The 12,357-nt window shown below is 34.8% G+C and overlaps 1 protein-coding gene across 4 annotated transcripts in view; it reads left to right on the top strand.

Moving 5' to 3' along the window:
• Nucleotides 1–11,319, top strand: part of LOC136848698 (uncharacterized) — a 141,760-nt gene extending 130,441 nt beyond the window's left edge. For 3 of the 4 annotated variants that reach the window (XM_067121210.1, XM_067121209.1, XM_067121212.1), the window contains exons 8-10: nucleotides 1,222–1,255; nucleotides 5,621–5,738; nucleotides 10,854–11,319. In XM_067121210.1, the coding sequence (XP_066977311.1) occupies nucleotides 1,222–1,255; nucleotides 5,621–5,738 (152 nt within the window). In that variant the 3' untranslated portion in view covers nucleotides 10,854–11,319. The remainder of the gene's footprint in view (nucleotides 1–1,221; nucleotides 1,256–5,620; nucleotides 5,739–10,853) is intronic. The other variant, XM_067121211.1, reaches the window with a different exon arrangement.
• Nucleotides 11,320–12,357: the final 1,038 nt, after the last annotated feature.

Raw genomic sequence — 12,357 nt, forward strand, 5'->3', positions numbered from 1 at the left:
ACTTAGTTAAACTCATTGGCTGCATATGGTAAAGTGAGATATTCCTAAGTAGTTCAAGTTAAAGCACTTGGTTTCAGAGCTATCTCTTTCCTCTTCTTTTAGCAAGATCTTGTCATCAGCCTTGTTTTGAAGTCATGTAGAAGTTGCAAACACATGAACAAACTTTGTTTTCCCAAGGTTGCAATGCTCAGGTTAAACTAATTATTTTTAGGGCCTGCTTTGATAAATAACCCATATACAGTAACCCAGTCCTTCTATGCAGAGATTGCAGGTCAGCAATAACAGCTAAACACTTTGTGTATGTTCACACTTTGGCCAACAATGACCGTCAAGCTATGGAAACAAATCAGTCAAGGGTATTATGTCAGAATATTTAACATTTTCAACCTACCATAGTGTTAAAGAAAATTGATAATGAAGAGAAACCCCTCAGGCCAGTCTTTTGAGATTTTAAGTGTTTTGTGATAGTTGTCTGGTTAAGTGACCCAGCTGATACATGAACACTGGAAATCAGAAAAATCCTAAAAATTGTGAAATTTTTACCATAGCTAGGTATGGCACATATAATTTAAATCTAAAGTATGATATAACATTCGTAGTAGTTCTCACAGTTAGTTATCCAGATTACACAAGAACCAAAACAATTGGCTGCCTAGGACCTGAGAATCCAGGAGTGCATGTGCAGTGCTCCCATCTACAGTTGGTGTTCCTTTTCTTCAGGGCATTGATGTGTCTGGGATTTTTCAGACAACAAAATTGGACTTCAGTATCAGTAATGGGTTTGCATTGAAAAAATAATTTTCTTTAAAAAGCATGAAGATTATGAAATGCACGGGGCTAAATTTTATTTTTAATCATGTAGAACAAGTGTCCAGAGCTGCAGATAGGCTCATTAGGCTGATGCATATATTTTTACTAGCATGAAGATTATGAAATGCAAGGGACTAAATTTTATTTTTAATCATGTAGAACAAGTGTCCAGAGCTGTAGATAGGCTCATTAGGCTGATGCATATATTTTTACTTTAGAGACTGTATTTGCAAACATGTTTAAATCTGAAATTTCATAAGAATTAGCGCTTTGTGTTGGGTTCTTTTGTTTTCATGATATTGAGTAGTTTGTTATAAATGAAAAAGGCCTATTTATTTTGTTATTGTGAGCCTTTCTTGCCACAGTATGAAATTACTATAGTCTAAGTAATGAATTTCCTTTTTGTTTCAGATGATGGCAGTGTGTGGTCTGCTGGCATGAATAAGTAAGCACTGTGCTATTTTTTATTTTTTCTTCTGAATTATTCAACAATATTGTCATGCTTTTGAATCTGATTTTACTTGGTTTTATGCAGTTCATAAGAAAAAATTCGTATTTTGATTACCATATTTATATTAGAGTTACCTTTACAGATTCAGATATGTGCTGAATTTGTGCCTCCTTCTTCTGTTATGTACAGTACACTTTCTTCCTTAATCTCCATCAGTTACAGAACTTCCTTGATGGCAATATTTTCAGGATTTTCTGAACCCCTCCTTATGTCATCATCCTACTGTTTGTGTATTGAGTGCTTCTCTGACTGAATGCTTTTCCTTATTCACGTCATGCCCAGACTATCTCTGTTTTGTTGAGGGTCTTCTCTTTTCCTCTTTTATTCTTCCTGTTGGCAGGTAGATGGTATGATAAATTTCCAAATAACATGGAAAGATATTCTCCTTTTGTTGTTTGTTTCACTCTTACGTATGACACTCAAACAGGAGGTCATTGACAGAGAGAATGAATGAAATACAAAGGTGGGCAAGTATTTATAGCAGGTGTCTGGTTTGAGGTCCTGGCAGGGAGAATTTTCATGGGTCCATTACCGACATGGGGCATCTTTGCTGTAAAAATCAACACCATAAATGCTTACCCACCTTTGTATTTCATCCATTCTCTTTGTCAACGATTGCCTGCATGCATGTCAAAACATAAGAGTAAAATAAAAAACAAAAGCAGAGTATCTTTCTATGTCCTTTAAAAATTTATTATACCATCTACCTACCAATGAGAAGAATATAAGAAGAAGAATAGAGGAGACTCTCTACAAACAATGCCGTTGAGACAGTAACCGTTTTTAAACTACTTCATAATAGTGACAATTCACACTGTTATTTTCCAGAATGATCTTTAACTTTTGCTTCCTCAAAGACTGTGTAATGGTCTCCTTGGGGATGTTGTGCAGTTGGAACCTCAAAAGTTCATATGAAGATGCAATGCTACCCTAGAACAATTCACCTTGTATTTTAATTATTTATATTTTTAACTATTTATGAAATTTATAAATTTATATTTTTTCTTTTCTAATAACTGATCTCTTCTTTCTGTATTTCCCATTACCTTCTGTTAACTTTCTAATGAACACCATATTCTTTGGAAGCTGGAATTTCAAGTCAATGACCCCTGTGGACTTGCTCCATATGAATAGGATTCATTAATAATAATAATAATAATAATAATAACGTAATACCACAATCTTGTTTTACTTTTACTGATTTTTAGTTCTCTTCTCCCACTCTTTCATCTTTTGAAAATTTCTGAAACAATTTACTCTGATTATCATGTTATTTCAGTAGCTCTTAGGACCGTCATAAATGCATTCCCCCATAAAGATTACTTCTGTGGTTGATTATCTGGCTGTGAAGTCAAACTGACAATTGTTAATTTGAAAAACCATCATTCCTTCGTATGTGTATTTTCCAGTGCTCCAGAGTACTTTTTTTTCTGTTGAATAGTAATACCTAACACACTTTTTCATCTCTTCAGGTCTTATATCCTGTTTTGTAATTTTTTTTAGTCTTCAGTAACTTGTTCAAATGCAACACATTACTTTAAAGTAGCTTAAATCTGTGGTAGCACAGTTCCAAAAGGATTCATGACTGGAATGGGCTTGTTGGTTACCATATTTGGAGAAAAATAAAAATTGATGATTTCCGTAAAGGTGAGGCATTGGAACAGATATCCCAGAAGATGTATGTCTCTGGGTCAGGTGAGTATGGCCAAGGAAAATGAGGATTGTGAGACTACACCCCATCCTTTTCATTAAGCTGTGACACAACTTGGCCAGTAGCTACTATTGGGGTGAGAGAGTATAAATTCCACTATTTATGTTAGATCTCTCAAATAAAATGTGATGGAAGTGGATGGGGACCTCCATGTAGCCATATTCAGAGTTGTATTAATGTCCACATTGAACTTGGAAGCTGTAAAAGTTGAATTGTTCTTGACCTCATGACTCTAGACCTTAAGAGTGGATGCCTTAGATTCTGAGGTTGAATTATAACCTCGTAAAATAATCTGCCCTAGCCAAAAGAATATTATATTCTTCGAAACTTTGTGGTTAACAGTACTGGTAGATAAAAACAGATATGAAACTGTCTTTTTAAAAGATTTGGTTCTCTCAAAGTGATACCTCACAGCTCTGACAAAGCATAAGCAAGGTATTTGTGGTTACTGAACTGAACCAGAGGAGTTCTTATAACAAACTCAGGAGTCAACAGAGGGTAAGAGGAAGTCGGCTGTTTTGGTCACAAATCCAGATAAATAAGATAAGCCCGTACTATAGTATGCCAGTTTTTGGAATAAGAAACTCCAGAGACTATAAAGGTCAGATCTTTCAAGAAAGATTAATCAGTGGGCTGATAAATATATTGTAAGAGGAACTCAACCACTAGGGCTTAGTCCCAAGCTGAAAGTCACAGACTTCTGGTTAGAGTTCCTCTTTCTCTTTTTAGAGTCCCTCTTTCTAAATGATGGCACAGATGTTTCAGGTTAACTTAAGAGAAGAGATCTGTCCTTCAGCCATCAAATACCTGGGAAAATGCTGGTCTGCACCCTTTTACAGCAGACACAGACAACTTTCTTGATCTTATGCACATTAGGAATTTAGCTTCTGTAGGAAAAGCTGCCTGGAGAAGATCAGTCCTCCTTGAATTGTGCTAGTTACAGAATGTGTCACTTTGCTTGGGACTATTTGGCCATTGACTCTGCTTGGTGAGGTAATAGCCTTTGTAACCTCTGCTGAAGGTCCTTCCAAATGTGTAATTTGAAGATTTGCAGATTCTTGTGGAAACAACAGAGGCGAGATTGCTGCAGCAAATTGTCCCATGACTGAAGGGCTTTGGGAATGTTCACCAAGTGGTTCAAAAGATCAGGAAACCAGGCTTCTTGTAGCTGTAATGGTGTTTTAGGGATGTGTCTGGAAATGGTGCTTCCACTTACTGAGCCAGTCATAAAGTCATGGTTTTGTTTTGAACCAAATCACTTCTTTCTCCTGATTGTCTTAAAAGTTTACCATTTTTTGTGTAATTAATGGCTCATTAATGGGTTTCATAATATTGTCAGGTGGCATAATTTTTATTGGCACATCTGTCGTTTTAACATCATTGGTTCATATTCATTTTCTTCAGTCATTAGATTTTCAAAGTACTGTTTCTGTCTTCAGATTTAATTGATTTTATTCTTTTGTTTACTGTGTCTCATTCATATTTTCATTCGTCGTCATTCCCTTCACTATTTAAGACCTTTTCTTTTTATGCTGCTTTGTAGAGATCTGATTCCATTACTTTCAAGTCTTCTTTGCCCATACTCATTGCCTCTTGGCCCTCCTCTGCTACTTCTTATAGACATACCTCTATCCATTCTTATTGAACCAGGGGGCTGTCTTTTTCTTTTCCAGTTGGTCTGTATGAATATAGATTTGTATGCTCTCTCTCTCTCTCTCTCTCTCTCTCTCTCTCTCTCTCTCTCTCTCTCTCTCTCTCTCTCTCTCTCTCTCTCTCTCTCTCTCTCTCTGTTGCACACACATCTTTTTATGCCTTTTGTATTTTTTCTTCGAATGCTTTCCACCTTCCACTTTTTATTAAATTTTTTTATGCTTTTTTTATACTCCTTACCTCAGTCATTTCTCAGGTTGTACTTTTTTATTTTGATCTCTTTTCACTTACTTCTCCTTACTGTCAACTCATCCCTTAGCAGTGTACTGTATGCTGTGTTAGGTTTGTCTTACTTGGTCCTTTTATTTGCTGCTGTATGTACTGTACCTTTAATCATAAGCAAAATCTTATCAGTTTTCATTTTAGGCTTGTATTCATATCTCCTTGTATTCTCACTTGAGGAGTTTTGCCTAGAAATCTCGATAAATGTTATTTTGTCAAACAAAGGATGGTACTGTACTGCAGTGAGTGCAAAAAACTTTGTGTCCTGTCAAATGAATGCTCTCTGAAAATTGACAACATAATATGCTACTATAAAATTTTGGTTTTCATTGTAGCTTTAATTTAAGTTCAGTTATATGCAGCTTCGTTAGTTGCTATTGCATATGGGCTGTAGTTTTTAAGGAACATTGTAAAAAATTGTCCAGACTGAGCGTTGCAATTAAGGTGACTTGAATTCTTGTGATACCTATAGTATAAATTAGCATTTGAGGAAGCCTAACCAAACAAATTATAATTATATCATTCTTTTAGATTTTAGGTCTGTTATACAGTACTCTTTTTGTTTTATTGTAATCTATAGGTATTCATACTCTGTTCTATAAAATATGTTAAGTGTTTATAATCATGTAGTTTACCCATGATTCATATTTTTTCAGGTATGGTCAGCTGGGTCTTGGTCATACTGAATGTTATGAAGAGCCTGCTGAAGTTCCTTTAAAAAATGTCACAAAGATATTTGCAGGAGGATGGAATTCTATTTTTGTAACTAGCTGAGTAAGCAGCATATTTGTTTTCAAGATTATTTTTTTTTTTATTTCAATGCAGTACTTGGTTTATACTCATGGTGTTTGGATTTTTATACCTTGTTTTCGGTAAGTTATAATTTTTAAAAGTATTTCCTTTTCTAGCCTTGTGAATAGCAAGTATCTCATCTACCACTTTGTTTTTGTTAATCACTTCTTCAGTGTTTACTTCCATTAAAGGATATAAAGCAGTGAAAAATTTGCTTGATAAAGAGTGCACAGGTCTTCCTTTCATGCTGTACAACTAATGGGTCAGTTTATCGATCATCCTTGGTTTGTCCATGCCACTTTTTTGGAATACCATGTGTAATGAATCAAGTGTGTATATGTTAATGAAGTAGCCCTCTAGGACTTTTTAGTACTGTTGCATGCTTGGCAATGCCTAGGAAAGTGCAGCCCACCCAATATCTATCTTTTGTACAAAGATTGCATTAATGTTACAGATTTTATCAGATGTATATCGATATCCCCCTTTTTTTTAAAGATGTTTTATGATGTAACATTATTTGGTAACATTTTAATATTGGTTTTAAATATGCATGTGTTCCTGTTGCATACCTCAAGCTCTGTATCCTTTAATCAGGATTGACAGAAATATTGATTTGCTTTGATGTTAAGCATTTTCAGTCTATTGTTTCCCATTGTATAAAGCTAGAAAATATAACATATCTCAAAATGATTATTGTTATATGTTAGGTTAATGCAATCGTTGTCACCTTACTAGACTCGTAAAATTCACCCACAAGATTTGTTCTTAAATGAGAGGTGAAGAGTGAAAGATGGTGAAGATAAAGAAATTGGACAGGTAAGTATGAAGATATGAAGAGAACTAAGGGAACGGATGAAAAGTTAAAGGAAGAAGACAGTGCAGCCAAGACCAGAAGGACTCTTAAAGAACTTTGAGTACCAGATTACTATCCACATTTGTTCAGCAAGCTCTTAATGGCACTCCCCTACAGGGAACAGTGCTTAAACTGTAGCCACTCAACATGCAGTTTACATAGATAAAATACTCAGATATATAAAAATACTGGATTTTCACAAAAACATCTCTATACATAAACAAAAACAGACAGTGTCACATTTCTAACCTCAGGTGCTGCATATGTCTCTGATTTATTCAGTATATTGTACCTTTTGGTCTAAAGCAAGTTCAGTTGCATTATACATGTACTGTATATAATTTTTGATATATACATTAACTATATTTAAAATGATAGCCATCTTGTATTGTAGGTTTGATTATTTAACCCAAAAATCAATATCATTCAGTTATACAATAATTGATTTTACCTGTTTCAGAGGTTTGAAGTAGCAGAAGCATGTTTTTGTAATAATGTCAATAAATTACTGTGTATTGCAATTAAAAAGGTAACCATATTGTATTTTACATGTGAGTTTTAAATGCAAAATTTTGGTGTTTTATAAGAAAAAGAAAGTATACCTTAGTTTTACCAGGGAAGATATATTTTCCTTAATTTTAAGATTCCTAATTTAAAATGGCAACCATCTTAGAATTGGCGACAATTACTCCATTAAATGAAAATATTAAGTTGTGGACATAGCCAGTGTTATAAAGCACAGAGATGAAACCTTTACACATATTGTCTGCTTTTAATGAAAAAATGTTCATATTATATGAGAGGTGCTCACAGACTACATATGAGCCTTGATTATTTGCTCTGATTAGTAAAGATACTAATGCTAAGAGGACTCTGAACTGTAAAAGGCTGCCATCCTGTGTTGAAGAAGAGTTTTCTTCAAAATCTTGAAGAGACACCTTTTCAGTCATTGGTTGCAGAGTTAGATATGACTCACTTTGATAATGTAGGAAGAATGAATGAGGATAAAGGGTTTCTTGTCAGTTCTGTGGGACTTCAAACCTTTATGTTTCATGATACTTGAATAACAGGTACTGCTTTTAATACTTCCTGTGTTCACTGCACTAGTCATGCATATTTCATATATCTTAGTCTGTCACAAATGGAGTAATACTGTCCTGTTTCTGTCAGCAGCATGAGAGAACTTGTATGTTATAGTCAGAATTATTTTTTTTTTCTTTGCCAACTGTGGTAACTATGGGTTATACTTTGGTTATAGAGAGGGAGAGAGAGATAGAGAGACAAAAGTGGTAGGAATGATGAATCAGAATCTTTGCACAGCAGAGGAACTAAAGAAAATATTGTGGAATAACAAAGAAGCTGAAGAAAGAAAAAAGATGTAAAAGAGTCAGGGTTTATAAAGGCTTAAGAGAGAGAGAGAGAGAGCGAGAGGAGTGGTGATAAGAATGGAATCAGAACCTCAACTAGGCATAGGGAATAGAGAATGATGTTGGCAGATCATAGTGCCTGAATAGACAAGAAGATAAAGGGTCATTGTTTTAAAATATGATGGTGAAACGAAAGTAGAAATTAAAAGAATGAAACAATGGAGGCAGTGCTTTAGGATACTTCTAGAAGAATTAAATGAGTATGAACATGGACATTGATATGATGGAAGCAGGTTGAGAGGTTAGATCTCTTAAGAAGAGGAAAATATAACTTGCAATGTGTTCTTCATAGCAGGAAAACCAATCTCTGAAGAGGTGAATGTATGGAAGCGCATCATAAATTATTATTGTTATGCAGTAGTCTAACAAGACTAATGAGTCACATTTCTTAACTCATAGGACTTGACTGAAGGATTTGATACTGTATTCAGTGAAAAGTGAAAATCTGACAAAAATAAAATTAAAGACCAGGAAAATGAATGTTGGAAAGTAATGCAGGAGTCAGTGCAAAGAACCTCTCATATAGTTGGTTTTCAGTATCCCATGCAAGGCAAAGGGTAGGCATTATCCTTATGGGTCTTGAAAGGGGATATGGGAAAAAGTATTACGGTACATGTATATAGGTAATGTACAAATGAAAAGGTGAATTGCTATAGTGTGGAAGCTACAGAGGAACGACACTATAAGAGCACAATATGAAGTGGCAGGTAATGCAAGCAAGTTCAGAAAGGTTTTAAAATCAGTAATCATTTTCTCTTTGTGCCAGGAAACTTATTGTAACAATGAGACAGTTGCAAGAAAATTACCATGCAAAATGAAGATCTGTTCCTTTGTATGTATTGAAAAATTGTTCAGCAAAGTGTGAAGGCAAGAAGGTAGATAGGCTTTATGAAGTAAAGGTTAACTGAAAGTGTGTTTAAGTAAGTGATGTTACACATCAAAACAATTTAGTCCAAAGAAGATGCCAGCGTGACAGAAGTAAGGGTTGGAGTCCATTAAGGATCGGCACTGGGCCTTTTACTGTTTTGTAGCAATGGAGGAAACCACAAAGACATTAGAAATGTGAGGCTCATAGGAGCTGCTGTCTGGAGATAAGATGAAGTCTCAGAAATGTTGTCTAAAGGATGGAAAAATTAAATGGTTACAACCAGACAGAAAATCAATATAAGCAAAATGAAAGTTAGCCCAAAGAGAAAGGAAGGGTAGCCTTTACATAGGTAAAGGTGGGAAGATTTGCAGATGAAATGAAATTTACAGTGACAGCTCTGTGACAGTCAGCACTAGTGATAGGGATGAAAGTAGTAGGAACCAAAAGAAGGGTAGTAATGCTGAAAAATACAAAGCCTGGTGGAATTGAGGCAAGACAAGAATGGTGAAGTATAGTAGTCATGACAGTCCAAGTAAGATACAGATGTGGTACAAGTGGGAGTGATAAATGAAAGGATAATAATTATTTAAATTGATTTCAGAAAAGAAGGTACTGTAATATAGGAATCCGCAACATGTACTCGTATATTACTAACAGGAGGAGGAGAAAAAAATGTGAATTTGGTGAAGGAAATGTCAAGTGTCAAATAGCATTCTAGAAGGGCGAAGAGGGAACGAGTACAGAGGAACAAACAGTTGCTTTTCAGAATGTTGTAGAGAGGTACAACACTAAAGAGTAAACCCTAAGAAACAGTACTGGAATTCTCCCAGATTCACTGCTAAATGCTTTTAAGAATCCAAGACTGACGTTGGTAGCATATTAAACACAATGAATTTTATAAGTGTAGATGATATCAAATACATCTTTTAGTATTATATGTGAGGCATGCCTACAACATTATTGATTTTAAGTTGACGTAATAGTGTGGGAAGAATGAAGATGGGGAATATTGGTCGTAAGAGTAAGACCCGACTTTTAAGATGTATGTAGACAAGTATGTTGCAAATACAACATCAAGGAGTGCAGGCAGAAATTTCTGGAAGAAGACAAAGATAAAAGCAGCATAAAAAGTGAGTGGTTTGTATTATGGTAAGAGATATAAAGATAGAGACCTGCAGTTTCATCTAGATTTTCAATGGGCCTTTGCAAAGAAGAGAGCCTTTAAGCTCAGGCAAAGTAGTGGATAGAAAGGTGTAGAGGGAGAAGAGAGAGAGGCAGATGATAAGAGTAAAGATGATCTTGGAAATATGGAATATGGTTGGCTGAACTGAACTCAAGATAAAGAGCCCCTTCTTAGAACTAACTTGTCTTCCATTCTCAGAAGCTGTTTTGAGCCTTGAGCTGTATGCATGAAAATAGTGTCGAAATATGCCATTGCTCTCTGGTTGCTAAGAGGAGAGGACAATTGGATGAAGATATGCATGCTTTATGGATTAAGTATCATTAGAATCTCGATACAGTAGAGGGAAAAAAGAAACGGAGAGGTTAACTGGATGCCTAGCATGGGTTACAGTTTAAGGATTCCAATAAAATATGTCGGATAAAGTAAATAGCAATTAATGACTGAAATCAAAGGGCAGAGAAGGTCTCAACATATCCCAAATTTCTAATGAATAAAATAGCCTAAATATTGATTAGTTTAATTGCTTGAAAAGTACATTGTTAAAACTACATATTTTCCTTGACACCATTACTCACAATTTAATACAATACTGTACTTTGGATTTATTAACAAGATAGTTATTTGATATTACAGCTTATCGATATGAAACTCCCTCAAAAACGGATCATGTCTATGTTTTCCAGTAAAGTTATATTAGATAACTGCTAAAATACAGTACATCATTCTAATTTGCTCCTAACCAACCTGATGAATCTTCCCGTTTCAGAGCAGGCTGCTTTCCTCAGGAGGTCAGTGTTATAATGAAGAAAGCATGTCTCAAGTAAAAGGCTTGCAATGGAAACCGAAGGTAAGCAGGTGGGAATTATTGTAAATCTAGTTTCGTTTTATAACAAAAATAGTTGGTACTTTATGTAATTGAGAGCTATAAACATTTTAATCTTTTTAAACTAGCATGATAATATTTTAAAATTAATTCACGTAAACCTTGACTAGCTAAAAAACAAAATTGTACACCATGACATATTTTCCATTCAGGTAGGTAACCAGCAAAAAAATAAATAGACATTGTTTTTTTCTCTCACTGAGAATACAAATTTCATGTGTAGAACAGTTTACCACACAATATGCAGTACCTTTCTTTCAAAGCATTACCAAAATGAGATATTGAGAAAAGGTGTTGATGGCTGTATATTTATATAACTTTCTCATTAAAAAAAAGACCAGAACTGAAACTCATCTTTCTTTTGTACTAAATCCTTCCAATACGTGTTGTTCTTTCATTTTTAGAAATCGACATCCTTTTCAGGCCTTACTGTAGTAGGTTTTAGAGCCATAAAATTAAACCATTGTCTATAAAAAGGTACAGATTGCAAAACTGATTACTTATTCTGTCACGATATCCAAAGGTCTTGGAAATTATGTTAATTCTGTCTTATGAAAATAAGACAGAATAAACCCTCTCCGAGTGGCCAAGGTTGAATTTGGGCAGTCATGCCTGTTTTAATTATTTCATCACTATAAAAGAAAAATTATCTAAAATAAGATAAATAAAATGTAAATGCCAGCACAGATAAGGAAAAGGCTATAGGTACCCTTTTCTTGAACACTTGCCTGTTCCAGAGTTTTATGATGTAGTCATGACAGCTTGATTACATTTGAAAAGTATTATCCCTTATCAGATTTTTAGTTTTTAATTGTCTCCTTTGTAAGGAGAAATATGTATTCTAGAAGAAGATGAATAAGACTAATTGAGTATGCTTTGAAAATATGGAGGGAGAGGATGCTGGAATAAAGGACGAGAGTGTTAAAATTGATAATTATCAGTTGGCTTCATGCTTGAGAGATCAGAAACTGGAGCAGTCTTTATAACAAGGCATCTACAGGAGAAATACCACCCATTTATGAGATATGGACCATTTATTTGGTAATCTTGGAAGGGCATTTGACAGGATGCTGAGATAAATAATTAAATGGGCATTATGAAGGCAGAAGATGTCAGAATGAATCATTAACCTAGCGGAGTTACTTTTCTGTAACACTAGATATAGAGTGAAGATTGTTGCTGTGCATTAGATGAATCTGAGGTGAATGATGTTCATCAAAGATCAGTGCAGTTTTGTTTTTCATAGTGGAAGAAGCTACGAAGTATTGAAAAAATGAGGTCCCTGGCAGCTGCTTCAAGCAGATAACCTAGTGTTAACAGCAGACCCTGAGAAAGTGGTGGTGAATTGTTTAAAGTTTGATGGTGGAAGTGTTTAAAATGTGGAAGA

This window comes from Macrobrachium rosenbergii, chromosome 19 (assembly GCF_040412425.1).
Source record: "Macrobrachium rosenbergii isolate ZJJX-2024 chromosome 19, ASM4041242v1, whole genome shotgun sequence".
In the NCBI taxonomy this organism is placed as follows: domain Eukaryota; kingdom Metazoa; phylum Arthropoda; class Malacostraca; order Decapoda; family Palaemonidae; genus Macrobrachium; species Macrobrachium rosenbergii.